Source organism: Panthera uncia (genome assembly GCF_023721935.1).
Source record: "Panthera uncia isolate 11264 chromosome C1 unlocalized genomic scaffold, Puncia_PCG_1.0 HiC_scaffold_4, whole genome shotgun sequence".
Classification (NCBI taxonomy): domain Eukaryota; kingdom Metazoa; phylum Chordata; class Mammalia; order Carnivora; family Felidae; genus Panthera; species Panthera uncia.
Genome location: NW_026057585.1, coordinates 85,596,172 through 85,622,491, shown reverse-complemented (window position 1 = coordinate 85,622,491; position 26,320 = coordinate 85,596,172). Strand labels below are relative to the sequence as shown.

The 26,320-nt window shown below is 54.4% G+C and overlaps 1 protein-coding gene across 1 annotated transcript; it reads left to right on the top strand.

The window, feature by feature from the left end:
* Positions 1-10,620: 10,620 nt before the first annotated feature.
* EXTL1 (exostosin like glycosyltransferase 1) lies at positions 10,621-25,219 on the top strand. Its single transcript, XM_049617741.1, has 12 exons — positions 10,621-11,975; positions 18,063-18,153; positions 18,441-18,548; positions 19,365-19,484; positions 20,067-20,199; positions 20,423-20,529; positions 21,514-21,603; positions 22,435-22,521; positions 22,908-23,068; positions 24,117-24,288; positions 24,456-24,631; positions 24,951-25,219. Exons 1-11 carry the CDS (start codon positions 11,203-11,205, stop codon positions 24,624-24,626), a joined length of 2,013 nt encoding a protein of 670 aa, XP_049473698.1. The 5' UTR covers positions 10,621-11,202; the 3' UTR covers positions 24,627-24,631; positions 24,951-25,219.
* The last annotated feature ends 1,101 nt before the right edge of the window (positions 25,220-26,320 follow it).

Here is a 26,320-nt window from a genome sequence, read left to right as displayed (position 1 = left end):
TCTGCCTTCAGGAGAGTACTTGGCCTTGGCAATGGCCTACTTCCCAGAATTTCTCATCAAAAATGGTTCTCGGAGGCTAAGCCAGTTCAGGGATGCCCAGAGGCCAAGAAGGTCCTGAATTCCCACTTTCAATCTTTTCCTCCTGGCCCCCAGCCTTGTTATCATCAAGCCCATCAAATGTCTGGTAAAGGCTCGCCAGCCTGCAGAACGTGAGCTGGCCTGGTGGGTACCAAGTTCTCGGCAGGTTTGGGGAAATGGGGTTGGGGAGGGGTGGAACCCTTACCAGCAATGCCTTGTCAGTCCTTACTTAAAATCCTTTTAGGATGGCTTTTGGCCTCCTCAACTGAGCTCACGGTCCTCACCAGAAGCCCTTCATGATCTGAGTCAACGTCCTTCAGCCAGTCAGATTCACTCTTCCTTCTGCAAAGTGACGGCCTGGTCCCCAGACGTGCGTGTGCTCAGCCACCTGCGTGTATTTCCGCTGTTGCCATTTGTGTCCGCTGCACCATTCCTCGCTGCTTCCCATCCCGTCTTCCAAACCCGGCAGAGATGTCACTTCCTCTGGGGAATCCTGGCTGAGTCCCCCTGTGCTCTGGGGTGCTCCCCTAACACACGCCGACATCCGTGTGACAGGTCTGCCTCCCCACACGGCCAGGGGCTCCTCGAGGACAAGGATGTGTCACATTCACCTCCGCGGGCCTAGCACAGTGCCTGGCACAGTGGGTGTTGGTTAAGGGAATGAGCGAATGCGTAAGGGACACCCAGAGCAGGGGTTAGAAACATGAGTGCCTTTGGGGGTCCAAGAAACTCAAGGGAATTGGTGTCAGATGCTAGGGAGCAGGAAGGACGGTGGCAAAGGAATTTGAATTCGATGAGAGAAAACAGGTGAGTGAAATTCAGCCTCTGTTCACAACAACCACCACCACAACAACAGCAATAGCTAATTACGAACTTAATCTGCACCAGGAAAGAGGGTGCAGTGGTTCAGAGTGTGGACTCTAGAAATGGGCTGCCAGGTTTGGGGCCCAGCCCTCCTGTTAGCTGTGAGACTTGGGTCATGCCACTTGACCTCTCTCTGAGCCTCGCTCACCTCGTTCGCAAAACGGAAACAATAATGACACCTACCTTACGGGGTTATTGTGAGGATCCAAAGAGCGAAGACGTGGAAAGTACATGGGGTGGTGCCTGGAACACAGAAAACACCCAGGAAGTGCTACTATTATTATTCTGTGATGGCCAGTGTTCAGAAGAAGGCCTCTCCATGAAGGTGACATGTACACAGAGCCCTGGATGCTGGAACCCTTGCTGAGCTCTGGGAGAAGAATGTTCTAGGCAGAGGGAAGAGCCAGGGGAAAGATCCTAAGGTAGAAGTGGCTTTGCTGGGTCTGAGGAGTCGAGAGAAGGCAGTGAGCTGGAGAGCAGTGAGTCAGAGAGGGGGGCCAGAGACCGGGTCCTGCACGGGAGGCAGGGATTAGGTCACGTAGGGCCTTCGAGGCCATGGAAGGAAGCCTGGATTTTATTCTGTGTCACGCGAGCCCCTGGGGGAGTTCGTTTTGAAACAGAGGCTTTAGGGGTGCCTGGGTGGCTCAACTGGTTAAGCGTCCGACTTCAGCTCAGGTCATGGTCTCATGGGTTCGTGAGTTCAAGCCCCTCGTCCAGGTCTGTGCTGGCAGCTCAGAGCCTGGAGCCTGTTTCAGATTCTGTGTCTCCCTCTCTCTCTGCCCTTCCCCTTGCTCGTGCTCTGTCTCTCTCTGTCTCTCTGTCTCAAAAATAAATAAACATTAAAAAAAAATTTTTTTAATAAAAAAGAGGTTTTATTATTTAGGTATGGCAAGGCCAACAGATCAGGAGACACCTAGGACTGAAGACACGGTTTGTTTTACTCACAGGTCCTAAGAGGAGGGGGACCACGTTGCTACAAGGGGTCAGGAAGCAGAGGGAGCAAGGGAAGAAAACTGGGCAGGAGCCTTTACTGTGGTTTCTGTGGGAGGAATGGATAAGGGAGGGGAAGGTGGTTTAGGATTGGCTAGTATGAATAATGCCCGCAGGCTCTGAGACATAGGGGCCATCTCCCGGTTGTGGTTGTCGAGTACCTGGCCCTGGGGTGAATAGGGCAGGGGGATAGTGGCCCTGAGTGTGAGAGCCCTTGAGGAGGTGTCTGGGAGTATGGGCTCTGGATCTGTTGGCTTGCATTTGAAAGACAAGCTTGAGGGGCACCTGGGTGGCTCAACTGGTTGAGTGTCAGACTTTGGCTCAGGTCATGATCTCTCGCTTGGAGAGTTAATCCCTGCATCAGGCTCTGTGCTGATAGCTCAGAGCTTGGAGCCTGCTTTGGATTCTGTGTCTCCCTCGTCCTCTGCCCCCCCCCCCCAACTCATGTTCTTTCTCTCTCTCTCTCTCAAAAATAAAAATAAACATTAGAAAAATTTTTTGAAAGGTAAGCTCGAGAGTGAGTTGTTTTTATCTCCAGGAATGGGCTAACCTTGGGAGGGGCAGCAAGGCCCCAATGTCAAAGCATCAAAATACAGAAAATAAGAAGACATGGTTAATATAGCCAAGGAGGGATGGGGTTTACACTTTAACAAGGTTCTCTGGCTGATGTGAGGAAATAGTATTTTATTTTTTTTAATTTTTTTTTTAAACGTTTATTTATTTTTTGAGACAGGGAGAGACAGCATGAACGGGGGAGGGGCAGAGAGAGACGGAGACACAGAATCAGAAGCAGGCTCCAGGCTCCGAGCCATCAGCCCAGAGCCCAACGCGGGGCTCGAACTCACGGACCGTGAGATCGTGACCTGAGCTGAAGTCGGACGCTTAACCGACTGAGCCACCCAGGCGCCCCGAGGAAATAGTATTTTAGTGAGACAAGAGGAAAGAGAGGCCAGAGCCCAATGCAATGATACACACACACACACACACACACACACACACACACACGAAATTATGGTGGGCCTGGACTAGGTAGGAGCAGGAGGTGGGATCCAGGCTACTGTCAGGGTTTGTCAGGGACCTGATGGACATCTGATGAGGATGCTGTTTGGATTACAAGAGACAACCTTCAAGGGGCCCATCCTGTCCTTCTTTCCAGGATTCACACCTGCGTTTCCTCCCCCAGTTATAGTCTGTACTATCTCACTCTTCTGATGTTAATGAAGAGACTCTAGGAAATGGTACTTCCAGATTAGAGATTGAAATGTCCAACACAGTGCCTGCCACATAGTAGGTACTCAACAAATAGACAGTTTTTTCTTCCATCAGGGACAGTATAAAGCCCAGCAGTCGGACAGATCATGGTTTGGTCCTGTCTCTACAATCTACTAGCTGGGTGACCCTAGACAAGTGATTTCATCTCTCTGCATCTCCTTTCCCTATTCTGGAAGCAGAGATTCGAGCACCTAGCTCTTCTGGGGGTTGCAGGGACTCAATGAGGCGATATAAGGGGCCCAGCCCTTGCATGCGCTCCCATCAATTACAGCAATAATTATCATGTCATAAGGAATGTCAGTGTGGGCCAGGCTTCGGAGGTGGGGCCAAGACTCCCAGAGAAATGGGACTGAGCCCCCTTCATTTCCTTCTTGAAGCCTACCTCCGGGCCTAATTCCTGCCCCTAGCTCCTAGTCCTCTGCTGGGCACCTCCTCAAAGAGCCAATAGAAAGCTGTGTTTACTCTGCCAAGCTGAATCCCTGGGGAGGGAGGAGAGGAGAAATAAATCTTCCTGCCTTGGCTTTGAAAAGCAGCCTGTTAATTACCTAGGGTTCCAAGCAGCCTGACTGCTTTGTAAACACTTGCCAAGCTGGCCTGTCGATTAACCCCTTGGCACCCAGGACTGAGGTGGAGGAGTCTGGGTGTGGGTAGCTCTGGGTGTGGGTGGAGGGAATGAGGCAGCTGGGCATGGCTTTGGAGCCTTCAGAGAGGGAATAATTCAAGTGAACCACTCAGGACAGTGGAGGGGCGCCTGGGTGGCTCAGTCCGTTAAGCCTCCAACTTTGGCTTAGGTCACGATCTTGCAATCTTGCAGTTTGTGAGTTTGAGCCCCGTGTTGGGCTCTGTGTTGACAGCTCAGAGCCTGGAGCCTGCTTTGGATTCTGTGTCTCCCTCTCTCTTTCTCAGCCCCTCCCCTGCTCACACTCTGTCTTCTCTCAAAAATAAACATCAAAAAAAATTTTTTTAATAAATAAATAAAAACACTCAGGAGGATGCAATGGAATGACTATGACCAGGGTTTGATATTTCCTTCTCTAGGCCTGTCCAGTCCTGGCCTGCCATCCCCCAGCTCCTACCCCAAGACCCCTGTCTCAGGAATACAAGCCCCAAAGGAGTGGCCAGGGCTGAAAACTCGGCCTGAAGTTTCAGGCAGGGACAGTGTCCTGTTTGTGAGAGGCTGGCCCAGAATGCCTGCTCACCTCAATCCCCTGTGGCTTTCTCCAGCTAATAGACACCCACCCGAGGGAGGGAAGCAGAGACCCACCTCCCAGGAGGCAGAGGACCCAGACCCTGGGCTGTGTCCACGTGTGGCTGGTTAGAAGGTAGCCTTGGCTGATGAATCATTCTGTGAAGCAGGGGTTCAAATCTAGGCTGTTACTCACCAGTTGTGCAGCCTTGGGGCCATCACTTCACCTCTCTGACCTTCACTAACCTCACCTGTTCAATGGGGAGAACAGACGCCCATCCTGGCAGTTTCACTATGAGGCTCCAATGAATTCATGGATCCAAAGAGCTCGGGTAGGGTCTGGCACATGGCAAGCAAATGTACCGGCCCCTCCCTTGAAGTTCCTTGAATTCCTCCCTTGAATTTTACAGAAGAGTAAAATGAAGTTCACTGAGCTACCAAATTAAAGTCTTCCAAGTGCTAAAAAACAAAACGATCCTACCAATGCATAGCGAGTGTGTGTCAAAGTTGTATTTCACTTATTCGTAAGGAAACTATAGGATGAGAGAGCTGGTTCCAGCGACTTACTGAGGATCGGAGATGAAGCACAGAGAATGCTGGAAAAAGATTGCTAGTCAGATTCTAAACTGGCAAATACCCTGCAGGGCATGACTTATAACCTTTGGAATGATCTCTATTGGTCAGAAATCATTTGTTTCGCTATTTGTATTGTATTCGTATCTTACCTGTTTTCTACAACTTAGTGTCTTTGCTATCATGCTTATAAAATGTCTGGGTCCAGGGGCGCCTGGGTGGCTCAGTCGGTTAAGCGGCCAACTTCGGCTCAGGTCATGATCTCGTGGTCCGTGAGTTCGAGCCCCGCGTCGGGCTCTGTGCTGACAGCTCAGAGCCTGGAGCCTGTTTCAGATTCTGTGTCTCCCTCTCTCTGACCCTCCCCTGTTCATGCTCTGTCTCTCCCTGTCTCAAAAATAAATAAAACGTTAAAAAAAATTTTTAAAAAATAAAATGTCTGGGTCCAGAGACATGACCTTTGGGGGCTTCTAGGATGATGTCTCAGGGGAACGATGATGGTTCATGCAGTCTCCTCATTGCCTCAGCTCCAGGTTTTGTATATGTTTCCTTACAAAGTCAAGTGTTCACCGGATGGGAATTCCAAACTGCCAGAATTACTTCTGAATAAGAATTCCAGATCTTTTTGCTCTAAACAGCTAGTCCTATTCCTATGTTAGACTGTTCGGTAAGAAACTGAGGTCCGGGGGCGCCTGGGTGGCTCAGTCATTTAAGCATCCGACTTTAGCTCAGGTCATGGTCTCGCAGTTTGTGAGTTCAAGCCCCACGACGGGCTCTGTGCTGACAGCTTGGAACCTGGAGCCTGCTTCAGATTCTGTGTCTCCCTCTCTCTCTCTGCCCCTCCCCCGCACGCACTCTCTCTCTGTCTGAAAGATAAACAAACACTAAAAAAGATTATACAAAAAATAAATAAAAAAGAAAAAAGAACAAGAAGAAATTGAGGTCCAGGGTATGGACTTGTCCAAGGTCACACAGCTATACCTGGGGGAGTGGCAGAGGCCAGCTCTCACTGACTCCCATCCCCAGGTCCCCTGGGCAGCTTCCCTGGCCCTGCCCCAGGTCTGGGTTCCAGGTCTGAGTTCTCCACGATAGGCAGGAATTGACTGTATGCTGGTGGGGCCTGAGGGGGAAACCCACTTTAGCTGGAGCTGGATGGGTATCATAGAGTCCTGAGGGGATTCACCATGGTTTGGGGGTTATCTGTGCTCAAGCAAGTGAGAGCTGGGACCCTAGAGCCTCTCGTGGCATCCATCCCCCAACACTTGTGAATTTTGCAGTGAGACACCCAGAAAGCTCAAGGCTGGAGGAAAAAACAGCAACAGACAAGAAGCAGCAGATGGGTTGCCATGGTGATCACCTCCTGGAGCTCCAAGTCTCTTTCTTTCTGAACAGAGATGGGGGCGCAGGGGAAGAACATGGGCACAGGAGAGAAAGCCCAAGTCCTGGCCCTGATCCACCCAGGAGGGACAGCTTGGTGTGTGCCCACTCACCTCCCCCTGGGTTGGAGGAGGACGGAGGAGACCATTTGTCAGCTGCCTGCTTTGTGCCAGGCATGGTGTGTGGAAGGTTGTCCATTCATGATCTCATTTAATCCCCTTCCCAGGAAGCCTTTGAGGAGTGTGCTATTATCAGCATTTTATAGAGAGGGAAACAGCAGCACAGGGAGGTGAAGCAACTTACACAGGAACGCACAGCTTGTTAAGAGCACCTGAGCCAATGCTCCAGACCCCTTCCTCTTGGAAGACTAGATACATCCCATCTAGAAATTTCAGGTCCGTTCCAGAGAAGGAAAGACGGGAGGGAGGCAGAAGCAGGGGGCAAAGAGGGAATGCTCCAGATCGAACAAGGTGGTGCTAGTCCCCACTTTCTGCCTGGGCACTTGGCCAGTATGTTACCTGGCACCTCGGGCAGGAAGCAAGCCCACGCTCAGGCAGCCCCCAGGCAGCGTGACACCACCATATAGCTACAAAGCAAACACAGCAGTGCTCCAGCTCCGGGATGCCATCCAGAGCTCGCTTCGACTCCAATCCACATCAAGGTCTGCTTCAACCCTGCAGAAAACAAGACTTCTGCCTTCTCCCAGAAGCCTCCCCACGCTGAACCAGAGCGCAGGCCTTCTCCCTCTCCTCCTCCTCACTGCTGTCCCTTCCCTCCTGCCCTGTCTCACCCCCCATCTCCCCAAAGTGTCGGCCACTGTGCCATTGACCAGAGCCCAGCTATGGGACAGGAACTCCTGGTGGCTTCGATGAGCTCTGAAGAGCTTGGTGGAGGCCCCAGAGCTTTTGGAAGAGCCCAGCAGTATATTTTTAGCATGAGCCCAGCTCAGTCCTGCCTGCCAGGATGCCCTGCCTTCTCTTCCTCCATCCAAGCTGCAGGGCAACCATGTGAATCGCAGGCCAGACGAGCCCAGGGCCCAGCCAGCCTGCGAGCCTCCCTCGTAGGGCCGAAGGTAGGGGTCAGCTTGCGTGTGTTTGCAAGTGTGGACACAGGCAGAAGCCAGCCAGGGTGCCCGGGCGGGGGGAGCAGGAGCAGTCGTCCCATACCGAGCCCCGCACCAGCCGGCCCTGACCTCCTAGCCCTGCCAGCTTTGTCCGCCCATCCATTCATTCACTCATTCAACAAGTATTTGTTGGACATTTATTACCTTAGTGCTGGGATGAGGAGCATGAGTGAGGCTAAAGCCTCAGAACTGAACTCCTGACCTTTTCCCCCAGATTGGCTCCCCACTCAGTCTTCCCCATTCCCGTTGAGGGCAGCTCCATCCTGCTCATGGCTCAGGCCAAATCTCATGTCCAGTCCATCACCAAATCTGTCATTTTGCCCTAGCTCGAAATATGCCCAGAATCCAACTACTTCTCACCCCTGCCACCCTGGTTCCTAGCCACCGTCAGGGCTCCCCTGCGTGGCTCACCTGGGCCACCGGGGCTCCCCGCTCCCGTCTCTGTCCCGACGCCAGCTTCTTCCCTGAAGTCTGAGAGGTGTCACAGAGACAAGTCAGACCATGCCTCTCACGTCGCATGTACGCACCCCGCCCCCACCCCAGAACCTGCGCCCTGGCTTCTCTCCTGCTGCTGCAGTGACCTGACCTCGCACACGCTCTCCACTCACTCCCTCACAGATGCCAGCTTTTCAGCCAGCCTTCCCTGTTGGTCCCATGTAACTCTGCAGCCCCTCCCTTTCTCCATATTTGTTGCCAAATAACAGGAGATATTTCTTTTCGTTCATTGCCAATCTCCCCACCCTGGAATGTGAACTCCATGAGGGCAAGATTCCGTCTGCTTTGTTCCCTGCTTCTAGATCCTGCCTGGCCCGCAGCAAGGGCTCCTTAAGTAGTTGTGGAATGAGTGAATGAATGAACCATAAAAAAACCAAAAGTGGTCCCTGCCTCCACTCTTGCCATTTCCTGTCTGTTCCCATAGGGGTAGCCACAGTGGTTTTTCTAAAAAAACATATTTCGTCTGTCAAGTCTTAGGGTAGGAGTCACTGCCTGAGATGACTTCTCTGGCCCCGGTATTTGGCAGCTCCTTTGTGCACTCCCTCAGTCCCCCCTCCCCTCGTTCTGTAATTGCCTGCATCCTGGTATTTCTCAGGGAAGGTGCAGTTCTGCAAGAATGGGGGTGTACCTGTCTCACTCAGGAGACAGGTACAATGGCTAAAGGAATGGACTGACTGGATCCAAAGCCTGGCTAAGATGTGGGAATTTAGGCACGTTACCTAACTGCCCGGGCCTCTGCATTCCCATCTGTAAAATGGGGACAATAGCAGCACCTTCCTCAGAGTCCCCCTAGGAGAGGAGTAAATGAGCTAACACACTTGCACTGAGTTGTGCGAGGCACAAAGTAAGCATAATATGAATGTTAGCCGTTATTGTTCTTTGCCTGGCACAAAACCTGGCCCATGTTTAGTACTCATTAAGTATTTGTTCGATGAATGAATGAATGAATGAATGAGTACAGGGATAGAAGGATGAAAAGCGGCATGAGAACCTAGAGTAATCAGACCAAGCCCCAGGAAAGTCAGGAGGCTTCCTGCAGGAGGGGAGCCTTTGGCTGATTCCTGTAGGATGAGATGGAGTTAGCTGAGTAAGGTGAATGGCAGGGGCAGCAGACAGCAAGAGCAAAGGCCTCTCTCCTGTGGCAAAGCCTGATGCGTGCAGGGAAAGTCAGTCCATCCCTAGGGACAGACACTGTGGGCAAAGAGGCCAGGTTTCCCCTGTGCTGGCCATTTTGGGGAGATTCTTGGGTGAATGAACTGTGTTCTTCCCTCAGACCAGCTGCGCATGGTGGCTCTCTGGTCAGATTGGTGGCCCTCTCAGATCAAAGGAAGGCCAGCAAGGAAAGGAGGCTGCCACTTGCGGAGGGACCCCATGGGATAGGCCTGGATTTAACCTGCCAACCATCTCATGGTGAAGATCCTTACTTTCATCTAGAGATAAGGGGACAGAGGCCCCGCCTCATCCAGCTGTTGAGAGGTAGAGGCAGAGTTCACTCCAAGTTGGCCAGTTCCCTGTGGCCTCCCTCCCAGAGGGTCAGCCTGGGGTTCCTGGCAGCCAGGGGTTCCTGGCAGCCAGGGTCTGTGTCTCCCTCTTCGCCTCGGTGATTCTTCAGTGGGTGACATCACCCATTCCTGATTCCCCTTTCAGAGCACAGACGAAGAAACTGAGCAAGGGAACCCCTCAATGGCTGTGGACTAACAGACAGTCAAGTTCAACCTCAGGTAAAACTTACCATATGGACTGGAAGATGAGAACCAAGACCTCTCCTACAGAGCTCTAGACAAAGGCAGACCTGGGCACCTGTGAGAGGTGCCAGGAGTGGGCCCCAAAAGGCTGCAGCTAGATGAGATTGAGAGGTGGTGCTGAAGGAGGAGGGACCGATCCTGGGAATCCTTGAGAGCATCTTACCCAACAACACCCACCCCTCCCATCCTCCCCCTGCCTCCCCCCACCCCTTCCTGCTTCACTTTTCTCATCTGTTGACTTTCTCATCAGCTGATTTATAGACTCCCTGCAAACATACCCCCCAGCTGGGGTGGCCAGGGGGAAGCTCTAAGGAGTAGAGTCAGGAGTTCAGGGTTCAAATCCCTGCTCTGCCACCTCTTAGTTTAGGAAGACACCACTCTCCTCTCTGAGCTTCACTTTTCTTCACCTGTAAAGAATGACAACCTCTTCGACCTCTTCCTTGGAGGGGGGATGTGGGAATTCAGAGACTCAGGCTGTGACAGCCTGAGGCAAACTGTGAGGTGTGGGTCCTGCTGCTGAGGATTATTGGCCATTGAGGAAACCGGGTTGGAAGGGGTTAAGCCGAGACCCTGCCTCCCAGGCAGGAGCGAATCCAGGCTGGCAGGGGAGGAGCCAGGCTGGGAAAGAGATCTAGTCGGGGCCAGATGCAACCCTGAGAGGGACCGGGAAAAGACACCGGCAGGGCTGCTGCGGGGCCATGGAACAGGGGCGTGGGGCAGGGTCCCTGGCCTCTGCACCAAGATAGCTCCAAGCCAGAGGGTGCAGGACCGGCTGCTAGGGGTGGGGGAGGAGGAGTCGAGCTCCCTGAGTTGGGGGGGACAGCGGCAGGGTGGGAGAAGACTAGGACCCAGAGCACTCCCGGCCCCCCAGGCGGAGGGCACTGCTTGGGTCGGCCTTGACCTCAGTTGACCCTGATAGCCCACATGGGGCGCAGGGTCTAATTTTAGCTCCAGCCACTAGGCCCACAGCCCAGAAGTGCCCGCCAGTGGGCACAGGGGCGGCCAGGGCTACTCAGGGGCCACTTGGGAAAGGGGAGGATTGGGGAGGCCAGCCTTGCATGCTGGCCAAGCCACCTCCTGTGAGAGCCCCCACGGGTCCCCCATGGCCTGGCAGACTGCCCGCCTCTCCTTTGAGGCCAAGGTCAGGGGGTGCAGCCAGGAGGACAGAAGGACACGGCCTTGCAGTGCGGTCAGGGTTGCATCAGCTGAGCAGTGCCCAGGGGCAGGGGGCCTGCTGAGAGGGCAAAGGCTGGCTTGGCTGTCCGAAGGCCAACGAAGCAGATTCCTGACTGTAGGAAGGCAAGGCCAGAAAGCCGGGTCCTACCTGGGCTCCTTGTGCCTGGCTGGTGACCTGCTGTTTGACCTCACACAGGCAGCCTGCTCTCCACGGGCCTCAGTCTTCCCATCTACAATAATGAAGACGCTGAACTAGAAGGCTGATTCCAGCTCCACCCACAAGCCCCTGCTCCTGATTTCCCCCAGCCCTGGCTGCGGGTGGCCACATGCAGTCGTGGAGAGGCAAGTCCCTCTGGCTGGCACTCTCGGCCTCTTGGCTCCTCGTCCTCCTGAGAGTCTTCCCCCTTCTCCGCCTGGCAGTGCCTGCCAGACCTTGGGCAAGTGCCCCCCAAGGCTGGCCCCGCTGGCTGGATACAGAGCTCCTGCCGAGTTTCTCCCAGCCTGGGGAACTCCCAGAAGATGCCCCTCAACCTCCTCAAGCACCCCGTGGTGGCGGCTGCGACTGGGGGGCTTGCTTTGACGCCTCGAAGTGCAGGACTGGTGGTCTCAAGGTATTCGTGCACCCGGTGGCTGGACTCATCTCCGCCTCTCACCGCAAGATCCTGGCTTCCATTGAGAGCTCCCGCTACCACACGGCCAGCCCTGAGGAGGCCTGCCTCCTCCTCTTCCTCAGCCTGGAAGTCCCAGCTGGAGAGTGCAGCCCAGTGCCCCAGCAATGGAATGGGGGAAGGAACCATCTGGTCCTCGATCTCCACCCAGCCCCCTGCCCCCAGACCTTCCAGCTGGGACGGGCGATGGTGGCCAAGGCCAGCCCCACAGTGGACACCTTCCGGCCTGGCTTTGACGTGGCCCTTCCGCTTCTCCCTGAAGCCCACCCATTGCGAGGTGGGGCACCTGGCCGGCTGCGACAGCACAGCCCCCACCCCGGGGTGCCCCTGCTAGCCCTGGCAGAGGAGAGGGGCGGGTGGCGCACAGCAGGCACTGACCCCTCTACCTGTCCCTGGGATGGGCGCTGTGAGCAGGACCGTGGACCCGAGCAGTAAGTGGACCTTTACCCTTGGGGGCTGGGTGGGAAGGGTCTGCAGTGGGAATGAGCTCAGAGGGCAGGGTGGAGGGCAGGATTGAGATGGGATGGGAGAACCGGACTGGCCTCAGCTGCAACAGGAGGGGATCAGGTTAGACAGAGAGAAAACACCACCAAGAGGGTGCTTTGCCGTAAGGGGTGTCCGAAGTGGACTCTGGAGTCTCCCTTGGGGGAATCTTTAAAAACAAAAACGTGACTCACTCCTACTTACTCTTTTTCTCTTACTCCGGTTCCTCCTTCCCTAATATTTTAACACACACATCTATAGCGGTCACTCTGTCCCAAGTTATAAATAATAGTTACAATAAAATAATACTAACTGCTGTCATTTGTTTGTGTCCCAGACGCTAAGCTCAGAGAGGTTAAGTAACTTGTCTGAGGCCATCCAGACAACAAGAGCACAGCCAGTGTTTACATCCAGAGTTGCTTATTTCCAAAGCCTGAAGCATTAGAATTCGGAGTTTTAACCAAGAGTTTACGATCAACCCATCAAATGCCTCAGAGCCGTGGAGATTAAGAGCTGGTCACAGATGGAAGTTGTTCCTGTGTCTAACTTGGGGGATTAACCTCTTAAGGAAACAGCTTTGGCTTACAACAAATATGAATGGGGTCAGACCTCCAGAAGAACTTGCCACCTGGAGACGGATAAGGGGCATGGCGGTCTATGGGACGTGGAGAGTTGTTCAGAAACTGCTCTCTCCCTGGGCTAGTTGGGGTGACACGCTTCAGGTGATGGGGCAGTTAACCCCTAAGCACCCTACCCCTCCTGCACCCCCAGGAGCCCAGCGGTGTCCAAAAGGCTGGTTGAGCAGGCAGCAACCAGAGCCCTTTGGAGGTTGTCCGGGGCCCCTGGGGCAGAGGGTTCCTTCTGCATCTCTGGGGCAGACCCGATTTGGAACCTGTCAGTCTGGTGTCCTTCTGTCGCTCCCCCCCTCAGGTATCTCCCTGTTCTCTGCTAGAACAACATGGGCTATTTTCAGCTCTACCTCCCTCCTAGGAATTCTTCACGTGGCCAAGCTCCATTTTCGCCTCTGCGTCTCAGGGGGTCTCATGGGAATGCAATCACTCTCCCTCCCGAAGGCACATGGCCTCCAGGGAACCCCACAGCCACCAGTAGGAATGGAATTGCCTTTCTGCCTGGACCCATCCCTAGCAGGCATCCTCAGCAGTGACCTGAAAAGTTGGGGATTCCCCCCCCCGCCCCCCGCTCCAGGCACCTCAAACTCAGAGCTCAGACAGAGCTTACCTTCCGTGAACAAGTTTCTCTTGCTCGCCAGGGCCCTGCCTCGCTTTCTGATTAGGCACTTAGCTATTCTTGATTAGAGGAAGTTCTAGCTGACTTTAGTTACTGCTGTATGCAGTTGCTGACTGGTGAATCTGAAAGCTGTTTCAGTCTGAACTGCGCTGAGAAACCGACAGTAAAGGAGCTGCATTCAGTAGGTGAACTGTTGACTCGCTGAATGTTTACCGATTGATCCAAAATTGGCCAGAACTGGTCAAGGCTTCCTAATCAGCGGGGGCCACCCTCTAAGTAGCATTGTTGATGGGCGTGTTCCCAAGGTGTGATGGCTGGCAGCCTCTGACTGCCCTCTGAACTTCCAGAAGTTCTCTCTTTGGCCTCAGCCCACCTGCAGGGGACGGGACTTATAATCTCCTGAGTAGCTGGAGCCTCAGTTTCCCTGAGGTGCCGCGCAGCTGCCTGAACCAGCCAGACAGTATAGGGACGGAATGAGAGAGGGAGGCCACCAGCCACGGGGCAGCCCTCAGAGGGTGGCCTGAATAAACAAGTACTGGCCAGAGAAAGAGGCAATTCATAGTCTCTGCCACCATCCCACGGCCACTGTCCCACATTCACTGGGCGGGGGAGGGGCGGAAGCCAACACGTGGGGAGAGCCTGCTCTGGGCCAGGTGCTGCGCCAGCCACTTTGCACAAGTCGTGCCCACTCAAGTACCCTTCAAGGGAGGTATTATTATTCCCATTTCAGGGAAAAGGAAACTGAGGCTCCGAGAGCGGGGAGGGAGCCAGCCGAGGCTCGTTGGTGACCAGCTCCTCGATTCACCACGGCCTCCCTCAGGTTTCTGATGGGACGGCTACAGCGTCAGCGGCAGCGGTGGAGTCTGGGGTTAAACCGTGCACTTCTGGCCACAAAGCCCACATTTTTCCACCGTCGCTGAACAGTCTTCTGTTCCTTTGGAATAAGCCTCCACCCATTTAAATTGTTACTTATTTATTCTTATGAATAGGGAATTCATTCACATGGTACCAAATTCCAAAGGCACAAAAGGGTATACAGCAAAACTCCCTCCCACCCCTGTCTCTGGCCACCCAGTTTTCCTTCCTGGAGCCAAACACCGTTTCTAATTTCTCAGGTACTCTGTGTGTGCACAAAAAACACGTATATGTGCTCTCCCCCATTTGGTTTTTTTTTTTTTTTAACATAAATTCAATTCATGTTTTCAAGTCCCCTGGCCTTTCTCCTTTGGATATCGGAGGCGCGGTGCCTAGGGCCCATGACACTTTTAGGGACCCGTGAAAACATTTTCATTTCTTTGAAAATCAGAAGAAAAAAATGCACTTTTAAATAGAAGAACATGTTTTGGGGTGCATGGGTGGCTCAGTCAGTTGAGCATCTGACTCTTGATTTCAACTCAGGTGGCTCAGTCGGTTAAGCGTCCAACTTCAGCTCAGGTCATGATCTCCCAGGTTGTGAGTTCAAGCCCCACGATGGGCTCTGTGCTGCCAGCTCAGAGCCTGGAACCTGCTTTGGATTCTGGGTCTTCCTCTCTCTCTGCCCCTCCCCTACTTGCACTGTGTCTCTCTATCTCTTTCAAAAATAAATAAACACTTAAAAAAAATTAAAAAAAAAAAACAACAATTCATGTCATGATCCCAGGGTCATGGGATCAAGCCCTGTGTCAGGCTCTGTGCTGAGCGTGGTGCCTGCTTAAGAGTCTCTCTCTCTGCTCATCTCCCCTGCTCATGCTCCCTCCCTCTCTAAAAGAAAAAAGAAAAAAAATAATTTAAACAGAATAAAATGTTTTAATATATAATATTAATATTTCTTTTTTTAATTGTTTTTGAGAGAGAGAGAGAGCGTGTGGGTGGGCATGCACGCACCAACAAGCAGGGGAGGGGCAGAGGGGGAGAGAGAGAATCTTAATTAAGCAGGTTCCACGCCCAGCGGAGAACACACTGCAGGGTTCAATCTCATCATTGTGAGATCATGACTTCAGCCGAAACCAAGAGTCAGACGCTTAGGGGTGCCTGGGTGACTCAGTAGATTGAGCATCTGACTTCGGCTCAGGTCATGACCTCACAGTTCATGACTTTGAGCCCCCCATCAGGCTCTGTGGGGACAGCTCAGAGCCTGGAGCCTGCTTTGGATTCTGTGTCTCCCTCTCTCTCTGCCCCTCCCCCACTCATGCTCTGTTGCTCTCTCTTTCCCTCAAATATAAACGCAAAATTTTTTTTTAAAAAAGGAGTCAGACGTTTAACTGACTGAGCCACCCAGGTGCCACTTCTCTTTTTAAAATTTATTTTTAAATAATCTCTACACCTGACATGGGCTTGAACATACAACCCCAATATCAAGAGTCACATGTTCCACCAACTGAACCAGCCAGGTACTCTGGTATTTTCATTTTTATACCAACAATGATCAAATGTCATTTATATAGAGAGAGATACAGATATAGATCATGACCTGAGCTGAAGTCAGATGTTTAACTGACTGAGCCACCCCCCCCTTTTTTTTTTAATAGCAGAGGGGCCCCAAAGGCCAAAGTGCCTAGGACACATGGAGGTCACAACGTGGCCCTGGCTATAGCCAGGTCTCAACAGAGCCCAGTGGAGCCATGGGGCCGTGGTGGAGCCACACTGACTCCATCTTGGGCACTGAGACCCTGAGTCTGGGGCAAGTACCTTATATGGTCACAGGACCCTAAGACTTCACTGGCAGTTACCATGAAGCCCCCTCCGTAACACACTCACACACACATTCAGGTGCTGATCCAGATCTGCTTGTTTACCTCTACCAATGGGGATCTCACCATCTCTCAAGGCCACCCACTCACTACTCTGCCAGATCCATTACTAGAACTTGTGCTGAAAATGACCTTTTGGACATTTGGTCCATGGTCCTGCGTCTATCCTTTATTGCACACTGAACGTTCATTCGTTTAGCACCCATTACCTGTCCATTCTCTGCCAGGTGCTCTGCTAGGCCCTGGGGATGCTAAGGTGAGGAAGGCACGGCCCCTGTCCTTAAGTTGTTCGGTCTTATGGGAGAGACAGATAAGTCACTGGTTATGACACACATTGTTAAGCAGAGAGATGCTGTGCCGGCTACCTTGGTGTCTCCTCTACTTCAGAGCTATGTGACCTCTCTAGGCCTCGGTTTCCTCATCTGCAAACAGGGCACTAACAGCATGTACTTCCCATCTCTGAGGGAGTTGCCGTGAGAAGGAAGTGAGTTAATATGTGTAAAGCATGTAGTGCCTGAACAAAGTACATGCTCGGTAAAAGCTGGCATGGCTCATTACCACTGTGGTGCACACAGAAGCCGTGGGGGCAGAGAGGAGGGAGCCATCTCTGGAAAGATCAAGGAGGGCTTCCCAGAGGAGGCGAAGTTTGAGCTTAGACATTTAAGATCGAGTAGGAAGAATTCCTTGGGCTATAAGGCAGAGAGGGGTGTCCCAGGCACTCCCTCAGGAGAAGGATATACAGAGACACAGAGGAGAGGACAGTGGAGGTTTGTGAGGACTGAGGGTACAGTTTATTCAGAAAGCTCTTTGTCTCTGGGTTCTCTGAAGCCGTAAACTTATGGGTTTTCAGCCTCCAAGGGCTTTACTGGGGAGGGGAGGAGGGCTGTGGCTGGCTGGTGCTGTGGCACCAATGAGGTGGAGAATGTCCTGTTGTTTAACGTGTGGCTTCTCCCAGAAGAAGCCTGGTGGCCACCTGAGCAGTGGAGACAGAAGGCAGGAGGTGGAAACCCTGGGAGACCCCCTAAGCAGCAGCAGTGGGGTAGTTCAGATAACCCAGGGGCAGGAGTTAGCATATTTGATTCTAGTTCCAGCTCTGCTCCAACCCTTTCTGAGACCCTCAGCTAGTCCTTGGGTCTCTCTGAGATTCAGTCCCCCCGTCTGTTCAGTGGGGGTTAGTCCAGAAGCTAAGCGCTCCAAGGACTGCTTCTTGAAGGTTCAGACTCAGACCAGATAGGCTGTAGCTGAGGAGGGTCTGGGACCCTTGGGGCCATATTCATCAGTCCCATTCTGAGCAGGCGTGTGAGCCCAGGAGTCCTGCCCCTCCAGGCCCTCCCTGCACCTCCCAGTAGTAGGTCACAGGCACTGCTTCCCTGGGTGGGCAGTTGCAGGGAGGTGGCTCCTGCCCATCCCCCCACAAATACACACAGCCTGAGTGTGGCCCAGGGGGTGGGGGGAGAAGGTGGGAGGAACAGAGGAGGCCTGTCCTCTGGGCAAGGGGGCCTCTGGGCAGCAGCTTCCTGTGCGGTTCCAGGCTGGGGGCCCAGCCCACCTCCTGACAGAGGAGCCTTTCATGGGCCTGGGCTCTCGGGCTAGGGGGAAGGCTGGGCAAGGGGGCCAATCAGGTGAGGGCTGCCCCAGAATCTGCGTGTGGCAGAGCAGTGGGCTGGCAAACGTGTGCCTGCCCAAGTCAGACCAGGCCTTGGAAACAGCTGGTCCCACTACCTCCTGTTTTGCAAATGAGGAAGCTGAGATCCAGAGAAGAGAAGGGGAGAGGTGTAAGACCTCCAAGGGTAGAGGCAGAACTAGAACCCAGGGCTCCTGCCTCCTAGCCCAACCACGAATGAGGGGCAAGTGTGAAGCTTGGTGTGTGTTAGTGTTCAGTGTGTGGCTGTGTGTGTGCATGAGGGTTAATGTATGAAGCACGGATGATGGGCTTGCATGTTCTGAATTTGGGAGTGTTCGTGTGGGGGGTTGGGGAACCATCCGGGGAGCCAGGTGGGGTGAGGGGCCGCTGTCTCAGGCCTCATATGTGTGGGACCCCTTCCTGTACCTCCTTAGGACCCACCCTGGGGGAACGCTACCCAATGCCACCTTCTGCCTCATCCCCGGCCACCGTCCTGATGCCTTGCACTTCCTTCAAGCCCTGCAGGTACAACTCCAACTTAGGCATCCCCTGTCCCTGTGCCCCACACTCCGGAGCTGGCAGGGTACTTCTGGACTCAGGCCAATGGGAAGGGGCAGGGAGCAGCCCATTCCTTTACTCTGGGACTCAGGCGTGCCTACAGCCACACTCACCACACCCTCTGTAGAATAACCCACTTTTCTCTCTTCTTTGCCCCTTGCGCCCAACCAAATCAGCTGCTAATTTGGAACCAAGGGAGGGGGAATGTGTTAGGATATAGGACTGGGCTCCCCAGTGACTCCTGTTTCCCCCAGGCTGGCTGCATCCCTGTGCTTCTCAGCCCTCGGTGGGAGCTGCCCTTCTCCGAGGTCATCGACTGGACCAAGGCGGCCATTGTAGCTGATGAGAGGCTCCCATTTCAGGTAGCTCAGGGCCCTGCCTACAGGATGGGGACTGGCCCCCAGACTGATCTCAGTCCTCATTCCTATCCTCTTATGTGCATATTGATGATTTTGCCCCAAACCCCAAGCCTCTGGGGCTCCCAGAGGATCAGAACTCCTGAGGGTACTAAGAGCAAGTTGTGAGCCTTTTCCAGCCTCAGTTCCCCCATCTGTACAATGGGATAGGTTAGATCAGATGATCTCCATGGGCCCAGCTCCACTGGTCCATGACTGGACTAACTTAAAGGAAAGCCACAGAAAATCCCAAATCTGACTGCCTCCATGGAGGCTGGGGTGGGGAAAACAAAATGCACAGTGACTTTTCCAGCTGATGAAACTAACCTGCCTGGCTCTGGAAAACGTATGCATAAGCCTTGAATTCCCTGAGAAGTGAGAACGGTATGGCAGTTAATAATAATAGCTACCAGTCGCTTAGTCTCTACTATCTGCTAAGCACTTACTGTGTACTATCTCATTTAATCCTCACAATTTACCCTATGAGGCAGGTACTATTACCATCCCCTCTTTACAGATGAGGACAAAGACTCAGAGAGGTTAAGTAGTTTGTCTGCAGTCACACAGTTACTAAGTGGCATTTAGGCCCAGCTCTGTGTGACCCTTGAACTCTTGACTGCTAAGTCACCTGGGACTTGGCCAAGGGTAGCTGCAGCTAACCCACCTGAAAAACCGTGGGGAGAAGGCTTCTGGTTCCCAGACCTCCAACCTGGATTGTCCCCACCCCAGAGTCAGTCAAAGACAAGGCCCCGTGACTTCTCCTTTTCTCTCTCCGTGCTTCAGGTCCTCGCTGCCCTCCAGGAGATGCCCCTCACGCGGGTCCTTGCCCTGCGTCAGCAGACCCAGTTTCTATGGGATGCCTACTTCTCCTCAGTGGAGAAGGTCATGCATACCACTCTGGAGGTGAGGGGCACTTACATGCTGGGGGCCATGGTGCTTGGCTCCTGCCTCTCCCCTGCTCCTTCTCCGCACCCCTCTCTCTGGACACTTCTTCTGCCCCAGTATTTGGACGTCCCCCTTGAAGATGCCTCAGGATGAATCTGAGACTTGACTCTGAGCTCTTGGACAAGTGCCTTCTCCAGTCTTGGCCTCAGTTTCCCCATCTGTAGAAGGACAGCTCTGGTCAATAGATTTCAAAGCACGTGCCACCTTGCCAGGCCAGGTGATGGGCAGTGGCTGCCTGGGGTGCTGGGTTAAAAGGGATTCTGGGTCCACAAAAATGTCACAACTTGCTAGCGATGTCTGCCGTGAGTGAGGAAAGAAAGGGAGGGAGCAAGCACATCGTCATCCGCCAACTCCGGACACCATCACTGAGTGTCCCTACTCTGGATTTCTGCGCCTGAACCCCTTGGTGACGCAGCTGCTGCCCTCCCAGGAGCCTGGAGGGGGAGGGGCGGGGCTCCGCCAGGGCCCCGGCTGCACTTCCCCAGACCCCGCCCATAGCCACGCTGGCCACTGCCTCTGCACAGCCCTCTCATTTCACAGATTATTCAGGACCGGATCTTTGGAGCATCTGCTCACGCCTCGCTACTGTGGAACAGCCCCCCGGGTGCACTCCTGGCCTTGCCCACTTTTTCCACAAGCCCCTCGGACTTCCCCTTCTACCACCTACAACGGGGTACGCCCTGGGGGTGGGACAATGGGGTACGTCCTGGGGGTGGGACAACTTGAAGTCCCTTCACCAACTCTTTCCCAGTCTGTCCCAGCCTCAACCATACAATCCCGCCAAGCCCTTCCCTGATTCTCCAACAGCTCTCCTGGCTCCCAGAGTCCCCAGCTCAGGTCACTCTTTAGGCGGTCCCGTCCCCTCCTACCCTAACAACCGTGTCTCATTCCCTCAGGCTCGCGCCCTGTGGGCAGGTTCAGCGCCCTGATCTGGGTGGGGGCCCCAGGTCAGCCCCCTCTGAAGCTCATCCAGGCGGTGGCAGGCTCCCAGAACTGTGCCCAGGTCTGTCCCCTTGCCCGCTGGGGTCTTGGGATCCAGGGTGGGGGGCCGGGACAAGGTCAGGGCCCTTGAAGACCATCTAGACCCCAAGCATAACCACACATTTTGCGGGGAGGCACATCCCTGCCCTCCTATTTAAGTCCCAAGTTTCTTGTTCCTTTCCTCCCTCCTTCCCTCATGGAAATTGACAAAATCATCTAAAAAGCAGGTGCCCCTTGGGGAGGCTGGAGAAGTAAACATACATTCATGTGTTAACCCATCAGTCATTCTCTGAGTGTCCGGCCATGGGCTTGATGCTGGGGATGCAGAGAAAAAGCAGGAAAGGATTCTGCCCTGGATTCAGATTCAGTCAGCATTCCCTTCCCTGGCACACACTGTCAAATCTCACTTCCAGAGAAGCCACGTAGACTTGAGAGGATTCACAGGGGAGGGAAGCACTTAACTCAGCCAGCAACAGAGCAGATCCACAGATGTGACATTTGAGCTGGGCTGAGAACGATAAAGGAGCGGAAGAGAATGAAAGCCTTTTGAGAGAAGATGGGGATGGGACATGGGGTCAGGGCCCAGGCTAGGGGCTACCACAACTGACTCTCCTTTTTTAAATGTTTATTTCGTTTTGAGAAAGAGATAGAGCATGCGCAGGGGAGGGGCAGAGAGAAAGGGAGACACAGAATCTGAAGCAGGCTCCGGGCTCTGAGCTGTCAGTCAGCACAGAGCCCGACGTGGGGCTCAAACTCATGAACTGCGAGATCAGGACCTGAGCCGAAGCCAGACGCTTAACCGACAGCCATCCAGGTGCCCCGACAACTGACTCTCTTCAGTTCTAGTGCTATAGGTAACTGCCTTCGCGTCACTGGAATTTCTGCCTTCCAGGACCCCAGAGGCAAAAACAGGGCAGCACTGAAAGATCTTGGCTCCAACTAAACTCTTGCCCAAACTCACAAACACAGCTGCTCTCCCTTCAGGAACACCCCCCTTTCCTCCTAGATCTTGGTTCTCTGGAGCAGTGAGAAACCACCCCCATCCAGGTGGCCTGAGACAGCAGTGCCCTTGACAGTCATGGATGGGCAGAGGAAGGTGAGGAGAGGAGCAGAGGGGGGCACAGGAAGGATGCAGTTCCCTGCATGCTGGGAACTGGGGAGGGCACACACAGAGGACTCTTTTTGGGCCTGAGCCAAATCTGGACTTCAAGTTAGACCTGAAGCTGGTGAGGAAGTCCTCCCTTACTCCTCACTTAAGTATCTCTCCAGGCAGACTTTGTTCTCGTGCTGTGGCAGAGCTTCCTGGATGGAGCTGATGGTCTGACGTGGGTTTCAGTGGCAGAACTAATAGAAATGATTCTCTTCCATCCCTGGCCCTTCTGAATTGTGCTTCCAGAGAACGGGGGTTTTATGTGATGAAAGGAGGCAGAGGGGGTAATGTCGGCCGTCTTGGATGAGCTAGAGGAGAAACCTGGGACCTTAAGGAAATGGGGAGAGATGGCAGCAAATTGGGCCAGAGGAGGGTGGCTTCTAAGAACCCCGGATGCTGTGAGCCACCTCTGTGCTATGTGCTTCTGGGCGAGGCCCTTCATCTCTCCGGACCCGTTTCTTTCAAATGAAGGATGTCTGACTACCCCTCGCAGGGTTGGGGTAAACATGCAATGTGACAAGAGAGGAATCTTGAGGTGTTGAAACCGGAAGGGCCCCTAGATAGACCAACTGCCCCATTTTACCAAAGGAGAGGTTGAAGTGCAGAGACGTCGAGTGAGTTCCAGGTCCCAAGTCCAGGAAGCCTTGCTGTTTGCACTGCCCTTCCTTCTACAGCACGTCCGCAGGGGCTCCTGCTTAGCAGATATGCAGACAGTCACCATGGGAGCCTGGGGACGGTTCCCACGGCTGAGGTGGCCTCACCTCCCTCCCACTGCAGGTCAGTGACCGCTTCTTCCCGCACAGAGCCATCAGCACGGATGCCATCCTCAGTCTCGATGCGCATAGCAGTGTTACCACAAGTGAGGTGAGGGCTGGGCCCAAGAGGAGCCCAGTGCATAGCGGGGACAGAGCCTGAGGGCCCCGGAAGCCCCTCAGATTCCTGGAAGGGGGAGGAGCAGAGGACCAGAGCAGAGGTAAACCCTCCCACTTTTGACACGATCCCAGGGAGCCAATCACCCTCGTGCTCCACAGACTCTTGAAAACAATTTTCACCTCCCAACTGAAAAAGCATTGTTTCCAGCTCCCAGTTGGGACACCCCACCCCCACCCCCAAGCACTCCTGGAGAATTTTATGCTCGCATCTCCTCTCCCCTGAGTCCCCCCAGCTAGGCCGGCCTTGCCTCCATATCTCTGGATGTTCCCAGCCGGTCGGAAAGTCCCTCCTCAGACCTCACTTAACTATCTCCCCAGGTGGACTTTGCTTTTCTGGTATGGCAGAGCTTCCCCGAGCGGATGGTGGGCTTTCTGACGTGGAACCACTTCTGGGATGAGGCCCAGGGTGGCTGGGGCTACACTGCTGAGAGGGCCAACGAGTTCTCCATGGTTCTCACGTCAGCTGCCTTCTACCACAGGTAAAGATGGAGGCCCTGGCCCTGGGAGCAGAGGGCCAGAGACCCCCCTCTCTGAACCACAAGCAGGGTGGTGTGGGAGTGAACACAGCAGTCACTATGTGACCCTGGAGTTCCAGGGTCAAGGCCCAGATCTGCCACATCCCAGTTGTGTGATGGGCAAGTCTCCTCACCTCTTGTAAGGCTCAGTTTTGTTATCCGGAAAATGTCTTCTCCTCACAGGGCTGATGTGAAAATCAGGTAAGAAAGCCCTATGAAGGCCTTGGCACACAGATGGTCAACAAATGGTAGCTAGTGTTGTTTTAAGTAGAGCTAAGTAGAGGGTATAGACAGTGTTTGGGTTTGGTGATGGTGGCGACAAGAGAAGGATCCTGAAGCTTTATAAATGTGTGTGTGATGGGTTGGGGACTGTCCCAGACCTTCGAGAAGTTGACCGAAGCACCTGTCTTTGGGGCAGGGACTGAATTCTAGAAGGCCCCTTTAGAGGGGTTCCTTAGACATGTTTAAACCAAGTATGTGTAACCTGGAACCTCTAGTAGATTCTGCAGGGAATTCTCAGCAGGTGAAGAATACCCCTAAGGTCTGCAGGGTGGGCCTAGGTTGTCCTGTAGGAGGACTGTGTGAAGCAAGGCTCACCCAGAGCAACATCAGCCTGGTTAATCCACAGCCTTCCCAAAGCTGGTCTTTGGAGCTGCCATATTTAATGGCCTTGGAACCAGCTGATCCCCCACCTCATTCTGGCTGAGTTCAGACTTCAGAGCCCAGAGGTGGGGGCCCTAAGGAGCTGTAAGGGAGAAGGCAAGGAGTACACCATCTGCTGAGCACAGATGTCAGAACCACAGAGCACAGAACAGTAGAGAGAGGTTTGTATTTCTGGTGTGAGCTCTCTGAGATGGCCAGGGCTCAAAGAGGGGGGCAGAGGGTTCTAAAGAGCCTTGGGGATTGAAGTCAAAGGGAGAGTGACGTCAGGAGGGAGGAGAATGGAGCCCGGTGGGGAGGGGTGGTGTGTGAATTTGGCTGCAGCCTCTGCCTGTCATTCCCCTTTGCCCAGGTATTACCACACCCTCTTCACCCACTCCCTGCCCAAGGCTCTGAGAACCCTGGCCGATGAAACACCCACCTGTGTGGACATCCTGATGAACTTCCTGGTAGCAGCAGTCACCAAGCTGCCCCCTATCAAGGTCCCCTATGGGAAACAGCATCTTGAGGCCACACCTCCACTGGTGAGGAACAAGGGGGACAGGTTGGCACTGGGAGGGCACTGGCTGGGGAAGGGATTCCCTCTCACTGTCTAACTCAAATCCTCTTTGCTTCAGGGTTCGGGGGCTTTGCGGGGGGGGTGGTTCGGAAGGACAGAGGAGACCTCCAACGCGTTTCTCCTCCCCTTTAGGTGCCTGGGGGTCCGGAGCCACAGCCGACAGCCCGAGACTGCATCAACCAGATGGCTGCGGGTTTCGGCTACATGCCCCTGGTTTCCTCTCGCCTGCGTCTGGACCCAGTGCTTTTCAAGGACCCGGTGTCCGTGCTGCGCAAGAAGTATCGCAGCCTGGAGAAGCCCTAGGAGCGGTCAGAGGAGCCCCCAGCCCTGCTCCCACCCGGCGCCGCACCTGCTCGGGGCGGGGGAGGCGGTGCATCAGCTCCCTCCCTTGGAACAACGGGAGACCCAATCAAGGCAGCCAGTTAGCTAACACGTCAGATCTCTCTTGGCCAATCACAGCCCTAGCGTCCCAAGGCGCGGGGCCCCGCCCCACCCTCCAGCCCGGCTGCGAGTGGCAGGCCCCAGGTGCAAGGCGCCTGCCCTGCTGCGGCGCCTCTGCCATCGCTGACCCCTTGCCTGGAATGCCTTTCTCGACTTCTGCGGAACTGACTTCTACTTGTCTTTCAGATCTTCGCCTTCTCCATGGATTTGACTGACCCCCATCCCTGACCCGGATCCTCTGAGCTTTCGCAGCCGGGTGTTTCCCACACTGTTCGCGCGGCTTTGCAAGGTACACGGTCAGGCCCCAGGACTAGCCTGGGAGCCCCGGCCTTGTCCTCTTCTCTCTGGCTTGGCAAGTGTTACACCAATATTTGACGAACAGATAAAGAGACATCAACTGCGTGCCCGGCCCTGTGCCGTAGTCGGGAGTATGGACAGTGTGTTGAGTGAGACCAAACTCCGTCTCCTTCCCCCCCCCCCCGCCCGCCCCTCCACCCGGCCCACGGGGTTCCCAGTCCGGCAGGAAGGCAGCTACCCGCAGATGCCTGTGTTGCCAGGCACGATCTTCGCACCCCAGCAGTGGAGCAAAGAGGAGCTGAGAAGCTAGTTTCGGGGCTTTCTTCCCGACCTGGCGGAGCATGGGGCCGGGGAGAAAGGGGCTGAGAACGCAGGAGGTCCGTCCCAACCGAGCCCGGGGGTGGCAGGGGGCAGTGGTACCCTCAGCTCAGGCCTGGCCGTGGCTCTGCACTACCAGCCATGACCACTAGAGGGCAGCGCCACACCGCGCTCCCTCTGGGAAAGGGCCCGGAGTTTTATCGCCCCTTGGGTCAGGGGACGTTGAGAGTTGGTGCAGTGCAGCCCAGGATCTGAAAACTGGGGGGAGGGGGGGGTTGAATTTGAAAAAAGAGACCCACTCCTTTGGCCCACACACTCAGGACTGAGAAGGAGCCATTTCTGGGTGGGCTGGGTGGGAGATGGGATTATCCCGAGCACCCTGGCCGTGACAGTGGAGTGGGGGAAGGGGCACTGGTTTCTCCAGGGTTCATCCACCTGGAACTGGACTTATCACTTCCGAAATAAAGCGCGTGTCCTTGCCCCCTCATGCTCGGGCTATAAATACCCCTCCAGCAGCTGCGCGGGGGAGGGGGACTCGGCTCGCCTGGGACTGGGGCGACTGTAGAGAGGTGGGGGTGGCTGGTCCAGCCCAGGTCCAGGGTGTCAGGTGTTTTCCTGCTCTGATGGCCTCACAGCTTTGGAAACTCTCGTGATCAGCTCACCCTGGCCAGCGAGAACATGCTGTCCAAGGCTTCCCACCCCCATTCTCCAGTTTGACCTCTGGCCCTTGGATGATTCAGGTCCTCCCTGGAACCAGTCACAGCTGGGGTGCAGAGAGGGCTCTCCCTTGGGAGGCATGGGGCTGCCAGAGTATTGGGGGGGGGGGGCTGGGAGTTGAGGAGGGAAGGCATTCTGGCCCAGGATCAAGAACAGTTGAAGGTGGGTGAGGGAGCACACAGCTGTGGCCCAGGCAGCCTTCCCAGGGCAGGGAGGGCTCTGAG